The sequence below is a fragment of the Phasianus colchicus genome, chromosome 35 (assembly GCF_987193195.1).
Source record: "Phasianus colchicus chromosome 35, bPhaCol1.hap1.1, whole genome shotgun sequence".
Classification (NCBI taxonomy): Eukaryota; Metazoa; Chordata; class Aves; order Galliformes; family Phasianidae; genus Phasianus; species Phasianus colchicus.
The window spans coordinates 2,620,656-2,644,969 of record NC_143470.1 but is presented as its reverse complement, the minus strand read 5'-3'; the positions used below and the strand labels follow the sequence as shown (position 1 = coordinate 2,644,969).

Genomic DNA, 24,314 nt, shown 5'->3' with positions numbered 1-24,314 from the left:
CACTGGGCCCCACAGCACTGACCCCACAACACTGACCCCATAGCTCTGACCCCAATGCACTGCACTGATCCCACAGAACCGAGCCCCATAGCACTGGACCCCATAGCCCTGCACTGAACCCCATAGCACTGATCCCACAGCACTGACCCCATAGCTCTGATCCCATAACACTGACCCCAATGCACCGCATTGAGCCCCATAGCACTGACCCCATACAACTGAACCCCATAGCACTGACCCCAATGCACTGCACTGGGCCCCATAGTTCTGATCCCATAGCATTGGGTCCCATAGCTCTGACCCCATAGCACTGACCCCACAGCTCTGACCCCACAGCTGTGACCCCATAGCACTGACCCCATAGCATTGGGTCCCACAGCACTGACCCCACAGCTGTGACCCCAATGCACTGCATTGAGCCCCACAGCTCTGACCCCACAGCTGTGACCCCACAGCTCTGACCCCAATGCACTGCATTGGGCCCCACAGCACTGACCCCATACAACTGAACCCCACAGCACCGACCCCACAGCTCTGACCCCACAGCACTGACCCCAATGCACTGCATTGAGCCCCACAGCTCTGACCCCACAGCACTGACCCCATAGCATTGGGTCCCATAGCACTGACCCCACAGCTCTGACCCCATAGCACTGACCCCATAGCATTGGGTCCCATAGCACTGACCCCACAGCTCTGACCCCATAGCACTGACCCCATAGCATTGGGTCCCACAGCTGTGACCCCACAGCTGTGACCCCACAGCTCTGACCCCATAGCACTGACCCCACAGCACTGACCCCACAGCACTGCATTGAGTCCCATAGCACTGACCCCATACAACTGAACCCCACAGCACTGACCCCAATGCACTGCATTGAGCCCCACAGCTGTGACCCCACAGCTGTGACCCCCCCTTCCCCCCCCTCACCCCCACCCCCCGCTGAGCAGCGCCAGCGCGCGGCACCTCAGCATCCCCGCCATCCTCTGCATCACCCCGCACGCCCCCCCCCCCCGCGCCCCCACAACGTGACCCCACGCCCTCCTCATCCCATCCGGCCCCATTCGGTGGGCGCTCAGCAGCACCTCCCCGAAGCAGCACCCATCCTCGGGGAACCGGGCCCCCCCCCCCATCCTTTCCACGTGGGTGGGGGGGATCCCGGCGCGGTGGGCGCACAGCCCTATAAAAACGTCTTCCGGGCTCACTTTAGGAACAGAGGGGGCCACCCTAAGGACCCCCCGCAGCGCCGCCATGGACAGCACGTAGGCGCTGCCGCTGCAGTAGGGGGGGAAGGAGGGCAGGGGGTACAGCCCCACCGGGACGTGGTGGCGGCTGCGGGGGTCCCGGTTCGGGGCGACCCCGTAATGGACCCGGCCCATGTAATAAAGGGGGGACGGGGGGCTCTGCAGGTGGGCCAGGAGGGCGGGGGTGTGGATGAAGGAATCGTCGTCGGCTTTGAGCACGAATTGAGCCGCGGGGCAGAAGAGGGCGGCCCAGCCCAGCAGCAGCAGAGTCTTCTGGGTCAGGTTGGCGTAAGTGTCCCAAAAGGAGCCCTGCAGGATGTCCCCAAACTGCCGCCATTCGCTGCGGAGGGCTGCCCCATAGCGCCGCGCTTCAGCATGTGGCTCTGCCCCATAGCGCCGCGCTTCGTCCTGCGGGTCTGCCCCATAGCGCCGCGCTTCAGCATGTGGGTCTGCCCCATAGCGCCGTGCTTCAGCATGTGGGTCTGCCCCATAGCGCCGTGCTTCAGCATGTGGCTCTGCCCCATAGCGCCGTGCTTCAGCATGTGGGTCTGCCCCATAGCGCCGCGCTTCAGCATGTGGCTCTGCCCCATAGCGCCGTGCTTCAGCATGTGGGTCTGCCCTGTTATCGATAAAATAATGGACCAAAGGTTAAGGAGCCAATAATTGAATTTATTGATTATAATGAGCAAAGAACAAAGAGGCAATGCAGCGCTGGGCGACAGGGGACTCTGCGTTCCACCAACTGCCGCAAAGTTTTAACCCGTACGCGGTCCTTTTATGCAGTTCATCTTCAGTATTCGCGTCCTCCCCCGCATTCCTATTGTGGCGTACTCTGCGCATGATCTGGCTGTTGCTAGGGGGTCTTATCTTATCCTGCCTTCTGGTGGTCGTATGGGCCTCATACCCTCTCCTTAACCCCGACTGGTGGTTTCCCTTTTATGGTATGCAAGTTTCCTGCTGTGTGAGGAAACAATTGTTGTTCCTGCATGGCTGCTAACTTGCTGGCTGATTGATACTCAATACAGGGCAAAGGTCATCCTGAGCAAGGCAGGCAAACAGGGGGAAGAGAGATACAGCTCGGGACAAACATTCCTACTTTTTAACAATTTCCCCCCTTTTTCTTTTATCGTTGAATGTTTGTCCAGGCTTGTTTTATTCCTTTCCCCTATATGTTCGTTATTTTGAAGCCTGACCCCGTCACATCCCGCCTTCCTCGCCACACCTATTACATTTCTTCTTCCTCATAACTGATCTTGCGCCTTATGATACAGAATCCGTTGATCCATTGCTTGCCACATGATTCTGGAAAGACAATTCTGGAAACACATAATTATACAAGGCAGAATGGCCGCAATGCAAATTATTACAAGCAATACTAGCGCAATCACTTTAACAACTTTAGCAATCCATCCCCCAAAACTACCAAACACATTCTTAAACCAGTTCCCAATAGGATCATCTTCCACCCGAACCTTTTGCGAATGGTTTTGTAGGTCTTTCAACGCCTTATGGATAGACACACTATGGTCACTGAGGTTGAAACAGCACATCCCTTCCAAATCCTCACATCCATGCCCTTGTGCTAAAAGTAGGAAATCGATGGCCGCCCTATTCTGTAACACAGCATGCCGAATACTGTTTGTGTCTTCTAGCATCGCATTTAACACTAACGTTGTCAGGTTTGCTTGCTTGACTGACCAACACGCTAGTCGTTCAATCTGCTGCGAACTCTTTGCTGCGGCGACCCCAAGATATCTAATTCCTACGGATCCCATGGAAGAGATACATTCAGAGATTTTATCAAACATGCCGTTTGGCTTGCTAGATCGCCGTCATTACGGCAACTGGAATGGTTCGTGGTGTATCCCGCAAAAGCTCCTAACGTATATTGAGGGATGCCCACTAGGCAGGTGCGGAAAGGGGAGGTTGCTGATTGTAGGCTAAGGCAAAAATCCTTCTGCCCCGTCCTGTTTGCCCAGGTGACCCACACATTCCCTGGCTGGGGCAGGAGGTGTGCTCCCTCAGCCCGTGATGCCAAAGCAACAATCATTATACATGTTAGCCATAATAGCCACAGGATAGGCAGTTGATGCCTATCTGGCCTCCCTGATTTGCCTTTTGTCCCACTCCAGGGCTTGGTTTTTACAGAGGTTCAGTTTTAACAGCTTTTCAAGGGTTGGTCAGTTTGCTGTATGTTGAATAATTCCCATATCATGGGCTCATGTGGATTGCTGGCCTGTACCCCTGGAAGTAGAACAGATGCACAGACCAAAATGACTGTCTTTGGGGTCAAGTATCGTCCCTTCACCTGAGGTCCGTCTCTGCCTCGCCTGTCAACTGGGTTGCAGCCAGCTACAGGGGTCTTTATCTTCTCGGCAGCAGAGGACCTACTCGAAGGTGGACTTTTCCCCATCACAGCCTGTTTTATTCACTACTGAATCCCCTGGGGTAATCCAGGCCCTTGTCCACAGAGTGTCTCTGGAGTTTAATCCCGGAGCCTTTTCAACAATCGGCCAACCCTTACAGCCGTGCACCCATTGTATTCAGGGCAAACTTGGTAGGCTGATCTCACTTAGTACCTCTCTTTTATTCGTGAACGCAAACCCCCTTTCCGCACTTGACAACCTTCCACAAAAAATACAAAATTAATGACAAGATTAATGCTATTATAAATCCTATTAAGCACTGTACAGCAAAAGGTAGGTGTTCAAACCATGCCCCGACCATTTAGCTTCTTTAGCAGAACTGAGGTGGCTTCTCCGGAGGGACTATATTAGTCATTCCTTTTTATCTGTTTTACATTATTGCCTTGGTGGAAATTCCTGTGGTAAAGTAAATTCTCTCAGTTAAATTTCGTTCCTTGTGTTCCACCCAATTTGGAATTGTCCAATTAAGTGCTACTACCCCATAGACTGGCAACCCCCCTGCTCTGGGGAGGGCCGTACATATCCAACAATTTGTTAGGTTAAAATTTTGGGCCACTGCCCGAGTAGCTATTACCTTCCCAGGCTAAAGCAAATCTTACAAGGTTAATTACAATGCATAGTTTATACATTTCTCTTAATTGTTAGTCGGAGGGGTCCTTTCTCCTCGCAGTCCACTGTGGTCGGACCGTCTTCTTCAGGCGCTTCCTCGGGCATGCCATGCCTTGTTCTCTGGTTTGATCTTGTGCAGGATCTTCTTGCAACGTGTATGACAAAATATACATATATACACCTATGTACAGAGCCCACATACCAAACAATTACTGATATAAGTATACTTTGCAATGATGTTTTCCAGAAGAGATATATAAGCATTTACATCAAATGCCGCACTTAATCAAATTAACATTTCTAACAATTATAAGAGCCCATATTACTGTTTTTGGATTCACAATTTTAAGGGTCCAGCTGGCTTCAGTTCCCATTGTATTTGAGGGATCAAGCCAAGGCCTTGGGCTCTGGTTCCTAGAACCAGTTTCTCTATTTCCTGAAGCTATTCTTGTAGATTTACCACATACTCAGTATTTCACTCCCTACCTGGGTAGAGATAAGGCCTTTTGTAGAGTCTTTTGAAAGAATTAACCCCTCTTTGGCTCTAGGTTTCCTAAGGAGAGCCAAAGGTAACAACTGTGGCCAGGATAGTCCAGCTTCCTGGGCCAGTTTTACAACCTGTGATTTAATTCCAATGTATTCCCAATGCTTACTGACCTATTGGACCATCTCTGCAATCAAGTGAGTTCCCTGGTTGAAGGGTATTGCTGCAGGACACCCAAACCTTGGTATAATCTCCTGCAGCAATACCTTGGTTATTTCTTTGGCTTGATTGGTCCTGCAAGGAAATGATTCTGGTCACCCTGAAAAGGGTATTTCTTAGAACCAGCATATACTGAAACCCACCTTTTTCCTAACAGTTCTGAAAAAAATCAATTTACAATTGTTGTCCTAAAAGATTCCCTTTCCCAACAAGCCCCACTTGTACCCTGTTCCTGGTACTAGGACTGTACAGTTACTTTCTGATGTCTGTACCCACATATGTTTTATTATGTTCCCTTAGAACCAATTTCTATAAAATAATAAAGGGCACAATAATGTGTCCATCTGGGTATGCACCCACCTGTCAGTTTGCTCTCTTCCCTTTTAAATCAATAAATTCCTATCCTGTCCATAATACCTTATAGGTTCTGATTAAGGTTCAAATATTTTAAGTTTACCGTCTGGAATTAAAGCCAGTTCACCAATTTCTTTTCCTTCAGCTGCCTGTTTTGCCACCTGATCCACCATCATATTCCTGGTTGCCTGTACAGTGTCTCTCTTCTGATGTCCTTTACAATGTATAATAGCCACGCCGCTCTTTGGGAGATTTTCATCATACTGAGTTTGTTTTCCATGTGTGTAAGAAAACCTCGCTCTTTCCAGATGGTACCATGAGTAGGTACCACCCCAAAAACATATTTAGTTCTTGTCAAGGCAGTTATTTTAGCCTTCTGAGCAGAAGTCCCCACAGGTAATGGTTTTGCTTCAATTACCTTGTCAGTAGCAGTTACTGCATGTCCTGCTTACAGTTTCACAAAGCTGCTTCCGTCCTCAGCATCATCCAGTGGTTCCTCCTGTAGGTCTGAGCAATTGGCATAAACAGTCTCCATGCAGTGCACACTGCTGGCTTGGAGGTAGCTCTGCGTTGGTGTTCTGGGTGTTCAGCAAACTGCTTCCTTCTCTTTGATCAGTTCTGCTTTCTGTTGAGAAGCTTGATAGCCATTTAAGTCAAGAAATTCAGCAAACTCAGTCCACTGTACACAGTCCTCCTTTGTTCCACATACTGTAGACTTTCTTTGGCAAAACCAGGCAGAAAAAGGTGTACTTCAAATCCAGAACGGTAAACCCCACCTACTTATTCCTTAACTTGGTTCAACATTTCTATTAATTGCCCTCAAATCTTGTACCAAATTATAACTCTTGCCATCCAATTTTTCATTTGCAAGATCAGGGTGTTCTATTTGGATTTCTATCCAATTAATAATCCAAAATTCATAAAGTTATCTATTATTTCTTTTATCCTCCTACAGTCTTGTATCCTCAAAGGGCACTGCTTTACCCTGGTTGGGCTGGCTCCTGTCTTTAACTTAACTTTTATTGGGCTGCATTTTGGCTCTGCCAGGCATTTCTGATGCCTGCAATCCTGTGTATGCCTGATTTAGGATTTACCTAACTTCTATGGGTCTCTACTGAATTTAATCTCTTTACCTCTTTATTCTGCTTCCCTAGCTGTAATTTAACCAGTGGATCTGCTAGGGTAAACTTCCCAAATTCCCATCCTTCATTTTTGCAACCAGAGGCGGTTCCCTCTTTCTCAGTAATTCACACATTACTTTTATTGCAGTGGGGCGGAGCCCTCCCTGGGCTCTTCCAGCCCCCCCCTTCCCTCTCTCTCTGAGTGGATTCCTGGGTCCTACGCCCTACTCTAGTGCTGCGACAGTAACAGCTGCTGTTATTCCCAATTTCCTTACTATCTCTGTTTCTCAATCAGTTTTTGTTTGTTTGTTTTTCCTTCATATCGCTCACCTCTACATCCCTGTCACACCCTGCTCATCCTTGCCTTCCTCAGCCTGTGTCCTTCCCAAACTTTTCACTTTCCAAACTCGCATCATTACATAAACTACTACCATCATATTTCAGTTTTACCTCCTCCTCTCCAGAGGCTTCCAGTGCTAACACTGGGATTTCGGGTTTCCCAGACCTCTACAGAGGCTATTCTCACTTCCCCCTTCACAAATAACAGCAGTCTCCGTCCCGGCTCTCTCTCTCACACCAAGTACTGCTCGCGGGGGAACGGTGCAGGGGTTGCTCTCACACCAGCAAGGATTAACTCTCTTTCTCTTTAACCCTTTTTCCTCCTCTTTTCCTGCGATTAGCAAGTCATCCACATACTGGATAAGGGTGATTTCTGGAGCTGGTTGATATTCTTGTAAAATCTGTTCTAGGGCTTGTCCGAATAAATTTGGGGATTCGGTTAAGCCCTGTGGTAATACTGTCCACCTCAATTGTTGTTTCCTCCCTGTGTCCGGGTCTTCCCATTCAAAGGCAAAATAATCCCGGCAAGACTCATCTAGAGGGCAGGCTCAGAATGCATCTTTTAAATCAATCACACTATACCATAAATTTTCAGGGCCTAATTTGCTCAACAGGGTGTAAGGATTAGCAACTACAGGGAAGCGAGAAATGGTTCTTTTATTTATTTCTCGCAAGTCATGTACCAGGCGATACGTGCCATTAGGCTTTTTAACCGGCAATATGGGAGTATTGAATGGGGACATACAGGGTTCCAATAACCCTTGCTTTATGAGTCTTTCTATTTCTGGCTTTAGGCCTCTGCTCCCTTCCAGCGAGATGGGATACTGTTTTATTTTTATAGGGATCTCAGGATCCCTGAGCTTAATGGAGAAGGGGGGTATTTCTAGACGCCCTACACTTTCGGTTGTATACCATACTTCAGGGTTAATCCTTTCTTCATGTCTCCGCCCCCGTTCGCCACCCCGCTCGCCGTCCTTTGTTCGCCGGACCTGCAAGATTCCAAAGTCCCGCTCCCCGCGGCCCCTCCCCCTTAGCCGCCTTAAGGGCTCCAAGTATCAAACCCCACGTTTTAAGTTCCGTGGCTTTCTGGTTGTTCATGGCACGCTGGCACAGTGCCGAGGTGAGTGAATCCCACCTGCATGAATCTAACACTTGTTGGGAAGAGTCCAGCTCCCCTTTTTTTTTTTTTTTTTTTTTTTTTTCCTTCTAAAAGCGACAGCACCGCGGCGATCTCCTTCCGTGAAGGAGTATTTTTACCGCAGTGCTCTTTACAAAACTGCAAAAGTACCTTAATAATTTCTTTCTTAAATTCCCTAACATCCCCCGAACTTAAAGGTACCGACATAAATCCCATCTGTGGATTGGAACCCCCCATAGGTACTTCTCACAATGGATATAGATTTTGTTGACGAGCCCTTCTCCTGGTTTAGGGACCCGAGTTAGGGTCTATTTCCTGATTATCTGAATTATCCTGGTTATCTACCTCGGGCTGTGGAGGGGGAGGAGCTGTCGGTGGTGGTGGAATATATGGTGGGGGTCCCATGGGGCTATCCTCCTCCTTCCTAGGTTTCTGTTTCTCAGTCTTTCTGTCTGCCTGGGATAGTTTAAGGATCGGGATTGCTGGTCCCCCTGGGCGTGTAACCCAGACAGCTGCATATTCACCCTCTTCCTGACTAAAGGGTGTCTTAGCATTAACACAAAAGTTTAATTGTTGCTATACCCAATCTTCACTGGACTCAAATTTTGGCCACCGGACATTGGGGCCAATCTCCTTATCTCCCCATACTTTCATGCAATAGTGAATCATCTTAGTCTTCCTCCACATTTCTAACCTGAATGCTAGAGGGGAACGTTTCATGGTCACAGGGTCCTTACTCTTTCCCTGTCCCATCTTCCGGAGTGCCTTCACTCAATCGTGTGTGCGTTTCACTCACTTCCCCTCGTTTGTGGCTCACGCCTTCGCAGGCAATGAGAACCGCACTACTAGAGGGTCCACACTCGCTTGGGTTAGTCCGAGCTACCGGCCCCCTCTCACACACACACCACTCGTCACACTCCGGGAAACCCGACCCCGACCGAACGGAAAACCCTTGCCAAAACGGCAATTACTTACGCATCCTGCGTCTTCGTCCGGACTTTTGTGCACAAAATTTAAGGGGTCGACCGGTCCTTCCTTGCCTCTTTGCTCTTAAATTTCGGATCGTCGGTAGGGGTAAGGCAGGGAATCAGGAGCGGGGCCGCCAGTTCTGGCGGGGCGCCTCCCCAACTCTCAGAATCCTGCCACTATTCCTATCCGAGTCACGGCACCAATTGTTATCGATAAAATAATGGACCAAAGGTTAAGGAGCCAATAATTGAATTTATTGATTATAATGAGCAAAGAACAAAGAGGCAATGCAGCGCTGGGCGACAGGGGACTCTGCGTTCCACCAACTGCCGCAAAGTTTTAACCCGTACGCGGTCCTTTTATGCAGTTCATCTTCAGTATTCGCGTCCTCCCCCGCATTCCTATTGTGGCGTACTCTGCGCATGATCTGGCTGTTGCTAGGGGGTCTTATCTTATCCTGCCTTCTGGTGGTCGTATGGGCCTCATACCCTCTCCTTAACCCCGACTGGTGGTTTCCCTTTTATGGTATGCAAGTTTCCTGCTGTGTGAGGAAACAATTGTTGTTCCTGCATGGCTGCTAACTTGCTGGCTGATTGATACTCAATACAGGGCAAAGGTCATCCTGAGCAAGGCAGGCAAACAGGGGGAAGAGAGATACAGCTCGGGACAAACATTCCTACTTTTTAACATGCCCCATAGCGCCGCGCTTCAGCATGTGGGTCTGCCCCATAGTGCCGTGCTTCAGCATGTGGGTCTGCCCCATAGCGCCGTGCTTCAGCATGTGGGTCTGCCCCATAGCGCCGCGCTTCAGCATGTGGCTCTGCCCCATAGCGCCGCGCTTCAGCATGTGGGTCTGCCCCATAGCGCTGCATTTTGTCCTGCGGGTCTGCCCCATAGCGCCGTGATTCGCCCTGTGGCTCTGCCCCATAGCGCTGGGCTTCGTCTTGTGGGTCTGCCCCATAGCGCTGCATTTTGTCCTGCAGTTCTGCCCCATAGCGCTGGGCTTCAGCATGTGGTTCTGCCCCATAGCGCTGCGCTTCGTCCTGCGGGTCTGCCCCATAGCGCCGCGCTTCAGCATGTGGCTCTGCCCCATAGTGCTGGGTTTTGTCCTGTGGCTCTGCCCCATAGCGCTGGGCTTCAGCATGTGGTTCTGCCCCATAGAGCTGGGTTTTGTCCTGTGGCTCTGCCCCATAGCGCTGGGTCTGATCCTGCATGGCCCCATAGCGCTGAGCTTTGTCCTGTGGCTCTGCCCCATAGCGCTGAGCTACATTATGTGGTTCTGCCCCATAGCGCTGAGCTTCGTCCTGCAGTTCTGCCCCATAGCGCTGAGCTACATTATGTGGTTCTGCCCCATAGCGCTGGGCTTCGTCCTGTGGCTCTGCCCCATAGCGCTGCCCCCCGTCCTGCACTATGGAGCCCTGTGGGGCAGAGAGATTTGTGGGGTCAGCACATCCTCAAGGCCCTTTGGGGTCCCCGTGGCCCCATAGAGCCCCCCAGCCCCATTTCCCTATGGGGTCCCCCGCCTTTACCCTCATAGGGACCCCACAATCCCCCACCCCTACATCCCCCCCCAATTTACCCCAATATGGACCCCCCAGCCCCCCCCATTCCCCCAACAGGGACCCCCCCCCATTCCTTACCCCCAATATGGACCCCCCAGCCTCCCCCCCCTTTACCCCAATACGGACCCCCAACCCCTATATCCTCCCCCCCCAATTTACCCCACTATGGACCCCCCCAGCCCCCCCCCAAGCCCCATTACCGCAGTACGGCCCCCCCCATCCCTTACCCCAATACGGACCCCCCAGTCCTACATCCCTCCCCCCAATTTACCCCAATATGGAGCCTCCATCCCGACACCCCGCCCCCCAATTTACCCCACTAAGGACCCCCCCAGCCGCCCCTATTACCCCAACAGGGACCCCCCCCACATTCCTTACCCTCAATATGGACCCCCCAGCCTTCCCCCCTTTACCCCAATACGGAGCCCCCACCCCTACATCCCCCCCCTAATTTACCCCACTATGGACCCCCCCAGCCCCCCCCATTCCCCCATCCCCCACTACACCCCTCCCCCCAGCCCCATTACCCCAATACAGACCCCCCCACCCCTCCACCCCCCCCATCCCTTACCCCAATATGGACCCCCCCAGCCCCCCCCATTCCCCCATCCCCCAGTATGGCCCCCCCCCCATCCCTTACCCCAATATGACCCCCCCGCCCCCCCCCAGCCCCATTACCCCACCAGGGACCCCCCCATCCCTTACCCCAATACGGACCCCCCACCCCTCCACCCCCCCCCCAATTTACCCCACTATGGACCCCCCAGCCCCATTACCCCAATACGGACCCCCCACCCCTACATCCCCCCCTCAATTTACCCCACTATGGACCCCCCAGCCCCCCCCATTCCCCCATCCCCCACTACACCCCCCCCCATCCCTTACCCCAATATGGACCCCCCCCATTCCCCCAACAGGGACCCCCCCCATTCCTTACCCTCAATACGGACCCCCCAGCCCCCCCCAGCCCCATTACCCCAATAGGGACCCCCCCCTTCCCAATCCTTACCCCCAATACGGACCCCCCACTCCACCCCCCCCCCCAATTAACCCCACTATGGACCCCTCACCCCCCCCATTCCCCCATTACCCCACCAGGGACCCCGCCCCCCATCCCTTACCCCAATATGGACCCCCCCATCCCTACATCCCCCCCCCAATTAACCCCAATATGGACCCCTCACCCCCCCCCCCCCATTCCCCCATTACCCCAACAGGGACCCCCCCCATCCCTTACCCCAATACGACCCCCCCGCCCCCCCCCCTCACCCCAGCCGGGACCCCGAAGCCGAAGACGGTCCTGCATCGTGGGGCTCCGGCCGCCCCCCAGGTGCTGCGCACGGCGCTGCGCCGCTCCGCGTTGCCGGGGCTGCTGGGAACCAGGAGCAGCAGGAGGGGGGGGGGAGCCGAGCAGGGGGGGGGGGCGAGCAGCAACGGGACCCCCTGCACCTCCCCCAATGGGACCCCCTGCACCTCCCCAAAACGGACCCCCTGCACCTCCCCCAATGGGACCCCCTGCACCTCCCCCACCGCTGCTGAACCCGCGCCTGCAGCCCCTGCGTGCATTGCAGGCATTGCAGCGTCTGCAGCATTTGCAGCATTTGCAGCATTTGCAGCCCCTGCGTGCATTGCAGGCATTGCAGCGCCTGCAGCATTTGCAGCATTTGCAGCATTTGCAGCCCCTGCGTGCATTGCAGGCATTGCAGCGTCTGTGTGCATTGCAGCGCCTGCAGCACCTGCGTGTATTGCAGACCCTGCATGCATTGCAGCCCCTGCAGCCCCTGCGTGCATTGCAGGCATTGCAGCCCCTGCGTGCATTGCAGCACCTGCATCCCCTGCAGCCCCTGCGTGCATTGCAAACCCTGCAGCATTTACAGCATTTGCAACCCCTGCATGCACTGAAGCACCTGCAGCCCTTGCGTGCATTGCAGCCCTTGCGTGCATTGCAGCACCTGCGTGCATTGCAGCCCCTGCAGCCCCTGCGTGCATTGCAGCCCCTGCAGCCCCTGCGTGCATTGCGGCCCCCGCATCACCCGCCCCCCCCCACCGCCCCGCGGCCCAGCCCAGCGCCAGCAGCCCCAGCAGCGCCGCCGCCGCCCTCCGCCCCGCTCCCCGCAGCCGCAGCCATCGCCGCATCTCCGCCCGCACGGCTGCGGGCTGCGCTCAGTGCGCATGCGCCGGGAGTGAGAAGAGAAAAGTGCGCATGCGTCGTTGCGAGGAGGTGAAGAGTACGCATGCGTCAGCTGGCGGGGCGTGAGAAACGCGCATGCGCCGAGTGGAGGTAGAAGTAGTGCGCATGCGTCGGATGGTAACCGGTGGAGAACACGCATGCGCTCTGCCGGAAGTGGGATGAGTGTTGACTAGTGCGCATGTGCAGAGTGGGAAGGCGTGAGCAGTGCGCATGCGTGTAGAGACCGGGATACGGATGCGCGCATGCGTAGTGAGCGCGGTTTGATGTGGTCACGTGAAGAAAGGGGCGGTTTCCGCGTTGTGCTCAGTGCGCATGCGTGGACGGTGAGAGAGGCGCATGCGTGGAGCGTGGGAGGAGTTGGTTGTGATCACGTGATGGGAAGAGGCGGGTCGTTCGGCGGTCACGTGAGAGGAAGAGGCGGGGCTTGAGACGGTGAGGAGTGCGGGGAGGTGGGGGAGGGGAACAGGGGGCGGTTGGGGGGCAGTGGGGCAGAAATGGGGCTGGGGGGAGGGGTGGGGGGAGCTTAGAGCCCTATGGGGGAGCTGAGGGGGGCGTGGGGGGGGTTATGGGGGCTGGAAGGTTATGGGGTGGGGGGGTTGGGGTCTGTGGGGGGGGGTAATGGGGGCTGGAAGGTTATGGGGTGGGGGGGTTGGGGTCTGTGGGGGGGGTAATGGGGTCTGTGGGGGGGTAATGGGGGCTGGAAGGTTATGGGGTGGGGGGGGATTGGGGTCTTTGGGGGGGGTTGTGGGGTAGAAAGGGGGTTGTGGGGCGGGAAGGGGTTTGGGGTCGATGTGGGGGGGGTTATGGGGGACGTTGGGGGGGTTATGGGGGAGTTTGGATGCGGGGGGGGCTATGGGGTCTGTGGGGTGGGAGGGGGGGGTTTATAGGGCGTGTGGGGAGGTCATGGAAGCTTTCGGGGGGGTTGTGGGGGCAGAAAGGGGGCTGTGGGGTGAGCGGGGGAATAGTGGGGAGTAATGGGGTCTGTGGGGGGGGTTATGGGGTCTGTGGGGGGGGGTTGTGGGGTTTGTGGGGGGGTTACGGGGTTTTTGTGGGGGGTAAATGGGGCAGGAATGGGGGTGGGGGGGCTGGGGGGCGGTTGCGGGAAGCTTAGAGCCCAATGGGGGAGCTGGAGGGGTGGGGGGGGTCCTGGGGGGGTGGGAGGGGGGATATGGGGGTCGGGGGGGGCTGTGGGGGATGGGGGGGTCGTTAAGGGGTTTTCCCCCCCCCCCCCAGCGTTGCCATGGCGGAGCAGATCCAGAAGAAGCTGCAGGGGGAGCTGGAGAAATACCAACAGCTGCAGAAAGGTGGGGGGCACTGCGCCCTCAGCCCCCCCCAGCCATGGAAATACCCCCCCAAAATCCCAGAAATACCCCAAAACCCCATAAGTCCCCATAAAACCCCAACCCCCCCCCAAGAAAACCCATAACCCCCCCCCATGCCACATAACCCACCTCACAGACCCCATAGCCCCCCCACATCCCATGACCCCCCCACGCCACATAACCCCCCCCCACCGACCCCATAGCCCCCCCACACACCCCATAATCCCCCCCACAGACCCCATAACCTCCCCCACAAACCCCATTACCCCCCACTATTCCCCACCCCACCCCACAGCCCCCTTTCTGCCCCCATAACTCCCCCCCAAATCCTCCATTACCTCCCCACACACCCTATCAACCCCCCCACAGACCCCATAACCCCCCCACATAGACCCCAAACCCTTTCCCACCCCATAACCCCTCCTCCATCCCCCATTACCCCCACACGCACCTCATAACCCCCCCCACAGACCCCATAACTCCCCACCCCATATAACCCTCCTACCCCGTAACCCCCCCCACCCCACAACCCCCCCCTCCACCCCACAGCCGCATCATAACCCCCCCCACATCCCCCATTACCCCCCTAGAGACCCCAAACTCCCCCCACCCCATAACCCCCCCACCCCCACAGACCCCATAATCCCCACCCCATAACCCCCCCCACCCTATAACCCTTTCCCTCCACCCCACATCCTATAATCCCCCCCACACACAACTCCCACACCCCATTTCCCTTCCTCCCCCCCCCATCACCCCCTATTCTTTTTCTTTTTGGGGTGGGGGGGGGCTTTAGGATCAAATCCCCACCCCAAATCCCCCCCCCAGACCTCAGCAAATCGGTGGCGGCGCGGCAGAAACTGGAGGCTCAGCTGACAGAGAACAACATCGTCAAAGAGGTGGGGACCCCCCCCAAAAAAAAAAACCCAAATCACCCCAAAAACACCCCCCCCCAAAAAAAAAAACCCTTATAAAACCCCCCACCCCGCAAATTATCTCAAAAACACCCCCAAAAATGGTTAAAACACCCAAAATAACACCTCCCCCCCCCAAAAAACTGTCCCAGTGTTGCCCCTAGGAAGCACCCCAAAAGGAAGCCCCCCCAGACCCCCCCAAAATGCCCAGACCCCCCCCAAAGTGCCCCAAACCCCCCAAAATGCCCCAGATCCCCCTAAAATATTTTCAAGCCTCCCCCCCAAATGCCCCCAATCCACCCCAACACACCCAGAAGATTCATCGGGACCCCCGCAGCCCCCCCAAAAAAGCATCCCAAGACCCCCCAGAACCCCCCAAGCCACCCCAATATCCCCACAACCCACACTGAGACCCCCCAAAACCACCCCAACCCCCCCAAAAAGCATTTTAAGGCCCCCAAACCACTCCAATACCCCCCCCAAAACCCATATTGAGACCCCCCAAACCCCCCGAACCCCCCCAAAAAAAGACATTTTGAGATCCCCAAAGCCCCCCAAACCACCCCAATACCCCCCGAAACCCCCCAACCCCCCCCCAAAAAGGACATTTTGAGATCCCCCAAAGCCCCCCAAACCACCCCAATACCCCCCGAAACCCCCCAACCCCCCCCCAAAAAGGACATTTTGAGATCCCCCAAAGCCCCCCAAACCACCCCAGTACCCCCCAAAACCACCCCAACCCCCCAAAAAAAGACAATTTGAGACCCCCCAAAGCCCCCCAAACCACCCCAATACCCCCTAAAAGCCCCCCAACCCCCCCCGAGGAGACATTTTGAGACCCCAAAGCCCCCCCAAAACCACCCCCAACCCCCAAAAACGACATTTTGAGACCCCCAAATCCCCCAAACCACCCCAATACCCCCCAAAACCACCCCAACCCCCCAAAAAGGACATTTTGAGACCCCAAAGCCCCCCAAACCACCCCAATACCCCCCAAAACCCTCCCAACCCCCCCAAAAAAAGACATTTTGAGATCCCCAAAGCCCCCCAAACCACCCCAATACCCCCCGAAACCCCCCAACCCCCCCCCAAAAAGGACATTTTGAGATCCCCCAAAGCCCCCCAAACCACCTCAATACCCCCCAAAGCCCCCCCAACCCCCCAAAAAGGATATCTTGAGACCCCCAAAGCCCCCCAAACCACCCCAGTACCCCCCAAAACCACCCCCAACCTCCCAAAATAAGACATTTTGAGGCCCCCCAAAGACCCCCAAGCCCCCCCCCCCAGGAGCTGGAGCTGCTGGACGACACCAACACCATCTTCAAGCTGCTGGGCCCGGTGCTGGTGAGGCAGGACATGGAGGACGCCCGCGTCACCGTGGCCAAACGGCTGGAATACATCACAGGAGAGATGTGGGTCACATGGCCACGCTTTTTTTTTTTGGGGGGGGGCTGTTTTTGGGGCCAAAAACCCCAAATTTTGTCGTCCCCGCGCAGCAAACGCTACGAGCAGCAGATGCAGGAGATGGAGAAGAGGTCGGAGCAGCAGAGGGAGGTGCTGGCGAGGCTGCAGCAGGAATTCCAGAGGGCGCAGGGCAAGGCTTGAGCCCCCCCTGCACCCCGCTTTGGGGTCCTGATGGCCGGAGACCCCCCCCAAAAAAATATATCCCCGTGGGACCCCCAATGAAATCCCCATGGACGCTCGATAAAAGGCAGCGGCTGCTTTTGTGGGGGGGGTCGTGGGGGAAAATGGGGGTGGAGAGAAACATTGGGACCCCCAGGAAATCCCTGTGGAACCCCATGGAATTCCGAGGAACCATAAAATCCAATGGAACCCCATAAAACGTCCAACAAATTTCATGGAATCCCAAGGAACCCCATAAAGTCCAATGGAACTTCAAAAAACATCCAACAGATTCCATGAAATCCCAAGGAACTCCTTGAGATCCCCAAGGAATCCTATAAAATCTCCAAGGAGCTGCTTTGAATATCAAGGAACCCCATGAAATTTCTAAGGAACCCCACAGAACCCCATGAAACTCCAAGGAATCCCATGGAATCTGCAAGGAACCCCGTGAGATCGCCAAGGAACCCTACAAAATCTTGAAGAAACACCAAGAAATTCCAAGGAATGGTACATTGGAATGAAATCCATTGGAATCCCACAGAATGAATGGAATGAATCCATTGAATCCCACAAAATCCAAGGATCCCCATGAAATCTCTAAGGAACTCCCCAAAAAAATCAAGGAACCCTATGGAATCCCTATAGAATTCCGTGAAATCCCATGGAATCCTATGAAATTCCCATGGAATCCCAAGAAATCCCCAAGGAACCCCATGGAATCCCCAAGGAACCTCATGGAATCCCATGAAATCCAATGGAATCCCATAAAATCCCAAGAAATATCTAAGGATCCCCATGAAATCTCAAGGAATCCCATGAAATCCCCAAGGAACCCCATGGAATCCAGTGGAATTCCATGAGATTCCCATGGAATCCCATGAAATCACCATGGAATCCCATGAAATCCCAAGGAACCCCAAGAAATCCCAAGGAACCCCATGAAATCCAATGGAATCCCACAAAATCCCAAGGATCCCCAAGAAAACTCTAAGGAACTCCTCAAAATCTCAAGGATCCCCATGAAATCCTCAAGGAACCCCATTGGAATCCCCATAGAACCCCATGAAATCCCCAAGGAACCCCATGGAATCCCCATAGAACCCCATGAAATCCCATGGATTCCCATCAAATCCCAAGGAACCCCAAGAAATCCCCAAGGAACCCCATTAAATCCAATGGAGTCCCATGAAATCTCACAGAATCCCACAAAATCCCAAGGATCCCCAAGAAAACTCTAAGGAACTCCTCAAAATCTCAAGGAATCCCATGAAATCCCTAAGGAACCCCATGAAGTCCCACGGAATCCCATAAAATCCAATGGAATCCCATGAAATCCCACAGAATCCCATGAAATCCAATGGAATCCCATAAAATCCCAGGGAATCCAATGGAATCCCACCAAGTTCCGAGGAACCCCGTGAAATGCCCCCCAAAACACCAATGAATCCCAATGGTTCCCCCAATAGAGTGGGATTTCTTAAGAATGGGGAGCCCAGGGGGGGTCCCAGCCACCGGGGGGGGTTGGGGGGGGGGGGTCGCTGGGATGTGGGGCAATTGGGGCAAACCATTGGGGACCCCTAAGCATCGCCGCCCCATTGTGGGCTGTGGGAACCAAGAAGGGCTTGGGGGGGGGAGGGGGGAGATTGCTGATAAAATAATGAAAAAAAGGATAAAATCAATTAAAAATCATTGAGTTGTTAACTGGGGGGAGGGGGGGGCGCACCCCCAGCTGTGCTCCCCCCATGGGACCCCAAAAGATGCGTCGTGGCAGCGGTGGGATTCGAACCCACGCCCCCGCAGGGACTGGAGCCTTAATCCAGCGCCTTAGACCGCTCGGCCACGCTACCCCATGGGAGCCCCCCATCGCTATTGGGGAATCCTCAACCCAATGGGATCCAATGGGATCACGTCACCCAAATCCATCAGCCAATGGGGTCCCACAACTCAAATCCATCAGCCAATGGGGTCCCACCACCCCAAACCCCATCACCCAATGGGATCCAATGGGGTCCCACCACCCAAATCCATCAGCCAATGGGATCACACCATCCAAATCCATCAGCTACTGGGGGGCTACTGGGGGCTACTGGGTGGTCACTGAGGGGGCTAGTGGGGGGATACTGGGAAGGTACTGGGTGGCTACTGGGGATCATTGGCTGGCTACTGGGAGGCTACTGGAGCCCCCTGATTGGCCATTGCGTGGCCGTTGGATGAGGCGTGTTACGGGCTGGAGGACCGAGCACCATAGAGACTGGCTGCGCAGAGCGGCCGCTCCACTTCCGCCTCGTCTCTTCTCGCGCCGCGATTGGCTGAGCGCCGCGTTTCATTTCTCGTATCCCCGCCCCCCAGCATCGCGCATGCGTACAACAGCGCGGCGCTCCCTACCGCCCTCTAGTGGCCGCACTGCGGTACTGCAGCGCAGAGAGACACGGACAGCGCGGGGTTTATTGCCCCTATTTGGGGGGGGGGGGGGGGATTTATTGCCCCCGGGGGGGGGGGATTATTGCCGGGGGGGGGTTTATTGCCCCTGTGGGGGGCAGTTATTACCCCCGGGGGGGGGGGGGGTTCACTCCTCCTTGCCGGGCACCAGAGCTCTCCTTTCACACGGCGGCTTCAGGGGGGCTGCAAGAATTTGGGGGGGGGGGGAGTCATCCAATGCCCCCCCCGCCACATTCCCCCCCATATCCCCCCAGTGCCCCCCCATGTCACCCCCCTATGCCCCCACATCCCCCCCATATCCCACCAGAGACCCCCAGTGCCCCCCCCATGTCCCCCCCCATGTCCCCCCCATGTCACCCCCCCACGCTTCCCCATATCACCCCCCCACATCCCCCCCCACGTCCCCTATGTCACCCCCCACACCCCACATGCCCCCCCCCCCACGTCACCCCCCGTGTCCCCCTCACCCCGTGTCCCCACGTCCCCCCCCCACGTACCTCACATCCCCCCCCATGTCACCCCCCCACATCCCCCCCACCTCCTCCCGTCACCCCCCAACCCCCCCAGCTCCCCGAGACCCCCCCGTCCCCTTCACCCCACGTCCCCTCATCCCCCCCCCAACGTCCTCCACCTGTCACCCCCCACGTCCCCCCCCCCATGTCCCCTATGTCACCCCCCCAACCCCCCCAACCCCCCCAGACCCCCCTCATCCCCTTCACCCCACGTCCCCACGTCCCCCCCACGTCCCCCAATGTCACCCCCCACGTCCCCCCCCCGTGTCCCCTTATGTCACCCCCCCACATCCCCCCCATCTCCTCCCGTCACCCCCCAACCCCCCCACACCCCCAGACCCCCCATGCCCCCCCCACATCCCCTTATCTCCCCCCCACATCTCCCCCCCATCTCCCCCCACGTCCCCTTACGTCCCCCCCCCACGTCCCCCCCCCCACTCACCTCCGTGCCCCCCCAGCAGCCCCTTCAGGACCCCCCACCCCCATCGCAGGAGGTTCAGCAGGCACTGCAAACCCGCACACATCGCTCTGCGGGGACACGGCGACCCCAAATGACCCCACAGCCCCCCCCATATCCCCCCCCTACCCCCCCATGTCCCCAAATGGCCCCAAATCCCCCCACAGCCCCCCCACAGCCCCCCATATCCCACCCCTTCTCCCCCATATCCCTAAATGTCCCCATATCCCCCCATGGTCCCAAATGACCCCTAATGACCCCATATCCCCCCCCCATATCCCCCCATGTCCCCACAGCCCCCCCATGTCCCCAAATCTCCCCATATCCCCCCATAGCCCCCCATGTCTCCCCCCAATACCCCCCCCATATCCCCGTATGCCCCCATATCCACCCATGTCCCCAAATGACCCCATATCCCAACCCAAATCCCCCCATGTCCCCCCATAGCCCCCCATATCCCTTCCCTACCCCCCCCATGTCCCCAAATGTCCCCAAATACCCCCATATCCCCCCCCCATATCCCTTCCCTACCCTCCCACGTTCCCATATGCCCCCAAATCCCCCATATCCCCCCCCCATAGCCCCCCATATCCCTTCCCTACCCCCCATGTCCCCAAATTGTCCCAAATCCCCCCCATATCCCCCCATACCCCCCATATCCCTTCCCTACCCCCCCATGTCCCCAAATGCCCCCAAACGTCCCCACATCCCCCACCCCCGGCCCCACAGCCCCTCCCCCACCGCACCCCAGTAGCCACCCAGTGCTCCCCGGTAGCCACATCCTTTTCCTGTCCCCGTCCCACCACCCCACATCCCAGTGTCCCCACAAAACCCCACATCCCCACATCCCCACCCCAACGTCCCCACATCCTCACATCCCCACCCCAAAGTCCCCACATCCCATTGTCCCCACATCCCACCCCAATGTCCCCATGTCCCCATATATCCCCACTGTCCCCACATTCACACCCCAATGTCCCCATATGTCCCCAATGTCCCCGTATGTCCCCAATGTCCCCAAATCCCAATGACCCCACACCCCAATGTCCCCATATATCCCAATGTCCCTACATCCCAGTGTCCCCACATCCCAGTGTCCCCCTATCCCCACATCCCCACCCCAATGTCCCCGTATGTCCCCAATGTCCCCAAATCCCAATTCCCCCCCACCCCAATGTCCCCATGTCCCCATATCCCAATGTCCCCATATATCCCAATGTCCCTACATCCCACTGTCCCCACATCCCCACATCCCACACCCCATATCCCACCCCATCTCCCACCCTATATCCCCATATCCCCCCCTATGCCCCCATCTCACCCCATATCCCCCACCCCATCTCCCCCCCCCATATCCCACACCCCATATTCCCAAATCCCACCCCATATCTCCCCCCCATATCCCTCCCCACACCCCCCCCATATCCCACACCCCATATCCCCCCCATATCCCCCCATACCCCATATTCCCCCCACATCCCACACCCCATATCCCCTCACACCCCATATCCCCATATCCCACCCCACATCCCCCCAATATCCCCCCCACCCCATATCCCCCCCCCATATCCCACATCCCATATCCGAAACCCCATATCCCCATATCCCATATCCCCCCCACATCTCCCCCCCACACTCCATATCCCCCCCCATATCCCATACCCCATATCCCCACCCCATATCCCCCCCTCACGTCCCCCCCCACACCCCATATCCCCCCACGTATCCCATACCCCATATCCCACCTCATATCCCACACCCCATATCCGAAACCCCATATCCCCCACTCCACATCCCACCCCATATCCCACACCCCATATCCCCCCACACCCCATATCCCCATATCCCACCTCATATCCCCACATCCCCCCCCATATCCCACCCCATATGTCCCCAATGTCCCCAAATCCCAGTGACCCCACACCCCAATGTCCCCATATGTCCCCAATGTCCCCATATGTTCCCAATGTTCCCAAATCCCAATGACCCCCCATATCCCACACCCCACACCCCCCCACACCCCATATCCCCCCCCATATCCCATACCCCATATCCCACCCCATATCCCCCAATATCCCCCCCCACACCCCATATCCCCCCCACACCCCATATCCCCCACCCCATATCCCATACCCCATATCCCCCAATATCCCCCCCCACACCCCATATCCCCCCCACACCCCATATCCCCCCCCATATCCCACCCCATATCCCCCAATATCCCCCCCCACACCCCATATCCCCCCCACACCCCATATCCCCCCCCATATCCCACCCCATATCCCCCAATATCCCCCCCCACACCCCATATCCCCCCCACACCCCATATCCCCCCCCATATCCCACCCCATATCCCCCAATATCCCCCCCCACACCCCATATCCCCCCCCACCCCATATCCCACCCCATATCCCACCCCCACTCACCCTGTCTCCTTCTCCTCGCCCCGCAGATCAGCTCAGCCCTTTATAAACCCTACAGGATTTATGGGGCGGCCCCACAGCGCTGACATCGTTGGGTCACGGCGGGACCGGGAGGACCGGTCCGGACCCGGTTCGGCACGGCGGGGGTGGAGGGTGGGGACCGGATGGGGACCGGATGGGGACCGGGGGGGCGGGGGGGGGGTATGGGGACATTATGGGGACATTATGGGGTTATGGGGGGGTATTGGGACATGGGGGGGATGGGGACATGGGGGGCGATATTGGGATATAGGGGATATGGGGGGGTGTGGGGGGATGTTGGGATATGGGGGGGATATTGGGATATGGGGGTATGGGGACATAGGGGGGGATGTTGGGATATGGGGGGGATATTGGGATATGAGGACATGGGGGGGATGTTGGGATATAGGGGATATGGGGGGGTGTGGGGGGATGTTGGGATATGGGAGGTATGGGGACATGGGGGGGGATGTTGGGATATGGGGGATATGGGGACATGGGGGGAATGTTGGGATATGGGGGATATGGGGGAGGATATTGGGATGTGGGAGATATGGGGACATAGGGGGGGATGTTGGGATGTGGGGAATATGGGGACATGGGGGGGGATGTTGGGATATGGGGGATATGGGGACATGGGGGGGGATGTTGGGATATGGGAACATGGGGGAGGATATTGGGATATAGGGGATATCGGGGGGGATATTGGGATGTGGGGGGTATGGGGACATGGTGGGGGATGTTGGGATGTGGGGAGATATGGGGACATAGGGGGGGATATTAGGATATGGGGGTTATGGGGACATGGGGGGGATATTGGGATATAGGGGGTATGGGGACATGGGGGGGATATTGGGATATAGGGGATATGGGGGGAATGTTGGGATATGGGGGATATGGGGGAGGATATTGGGATGTGGGGAGATATGGGGACATAGGGGGGGATGTTGGGATGTGGGGGATATGGGGACATGGGGGGGGATGTTGGGATATGGGGACATGGGGGGGGATATTGGGATATAGGGGATATCGGGGGGGAATATTGGGATGTGGGGGGTATGGGGACATGGGGGGGATATTGGGATATAGGGGATATGGGGACATGGGGGGGATGTTGGGATATGGTGGGTATGGGGGGGGGATATTGGGATATAGGGGATATCGGGGGGGATATTGGGATATGGGGGACATGGGGACATGGGGGGGGATGTTGGGATGTGGGGAGATATGGGGACATGGGGGGGATATTGGGATATAGGTGGTATGGGGACATGGGGGGGATATTGGGATATAGGGGATATGGGGACATGGGGGGGATGTTGGGATATGGTGGGTATGGGGGGGGGATATTGGGATATAGGGGATATCGGGGGGGATATTGGGATATGGGGGATATGGGGACATGGGGGGGATGTTGGGATATGGGGGATATGGGGGAGGATATTGGGATGTGGGGGGATATGGGGACATGGGGGGGGATATTAGGATATGGGGGTTATGGGGACATGGGGGGGATGTTGGGATGTGGGGGATATGGGGACATGGGGGGGATGTTGGGATATGGGGGATATGGGGACATGGGGGGGATATTGGGATATGGGGGTTATGGGGACATGGGGGGGATATTGGGATGTGGGGGATATGGGGACATGAGGGGGTTTAGGGGGGTATTGGGATATGGGGAATATGGGGTTATGGGGACGTTATGGGGACATGGGGGGGGATATGGGGACATGGGGGGGGATATTGGGATATGGGGGGATATTGGGATATGGGAGGGTGTGGGGGGATATTGGGATGTGGGGGGGTTATGGGGACATGGGGGTGTATGGGGGAGTATTGGGATATGGGGGACATGGGGTTATGGGGACGTTATGGGGACATGGGGGGGATGTTGGGATATGGGGGATATGGGGACATGAGGACATGGGGACATGGAGATA

General features: G+C 56.3%; 2 protein-coding genes, 1 long non-coding RNA gene and 1 other non-coding gene across 6 annotated transcripts; 1 reads left to right on the top strand and 3 right to left on the bottom strand.

Annotated features, from left to right (window-relative positions):
• Positions 1-916: 916 nt before the first annotated feature.
• B3GALT4 (beta-1,3-galactosyltransferase 4) lies at positions 917-12,745 on the bottom strand. Of its 2 annotated transcripts, XM_090129086.1 has the most exons (4): positions 12,164-12,745; positions 11,736-12,100; positions 9,593-10,322; positions 917-1,859 (listed from the first exon to the last, which is right to left on the bottom strand). In XM_090129086.1, exons 1-4 carry the CDS (start codon positions 12,600-12,602, stop codon positions 928-930), a joined length of 2,466 nt encoding a protein of 821 aa, XP_089985212.1. In that variant the 5' UTR covers positions 12,603-12,745; the 3' UTR covers positions 917-927. The 2 variants fall into 2 exon arrangements, with proteins under 2 accessions (XP_089985212.1, XP_089985211.1); XM_090129085.1 differs by having other exon boundaries at positions 11,736-12,745.
• Positions 12,746-12,965: 220 nt separating this feature from the next.
• On the top strand, positions 12,966-18,029 carry PFDN6 (prefoldin subunit 6). Of its 2 annotated transcripts, XM_090129214.1 has the most exons (5): positions 12,966-13,089; positions 13,891-13,961; positions 14,808-14,878; positions 16,181-16,305; positions 16,390-18,028. In XM_090129214.1, exons 2-5 carry the CDS (start codon positions 13,898-13,900, stop codon positions 16,496-16,498), a joined length of 369 nt encoding a protein of 122 aa, XP_089985340.1. In that variant the 5' UTR covers positions 12,966-13,089; positions 13,891-13,897; the 3' UTR covers positions 16,499-18,028. The 2 variants fall into 2 exon arrangements, with proteins under 2 accessions (XP_089985340.1, XP_089985341.1); XM_090129215.1 differs by lacking the exon at positions 12,966-13,089 and having other exon boundaries at positions 16,390-18,029.
• A 255-nt stretch (positions 18,030-18,284) lies between these two features.
• Positions 18,285-18,366, bottom strand: TRNAL-AAG (transfer RNA leucine (anticodon AAG)). The gene has a single exon. It is a non-coding gene; the product is annotated as a tRNA-Leu (tRNA).
• A 712-nt stretch (positions 18,367-19,078) lies between these two features.
• LOC149913772 (uncharacterized) lies at positions 19,079-22,444 on the bottom strand. The gene is made up of 3 exons (XR_016461020.1): positions 22,354-22,444; positions 19,913-19,998; positions 19,079-19,141 (listed from the first exon to the last, which is right to left on the bottom strand). It is a non-coding gene; the product is annotated as an uncharacterized LOC149913772 (long non-coding RNA).
• Between the last annotated feature and the right edge of the window lie 1,870 nt (positions 22,445-24,314).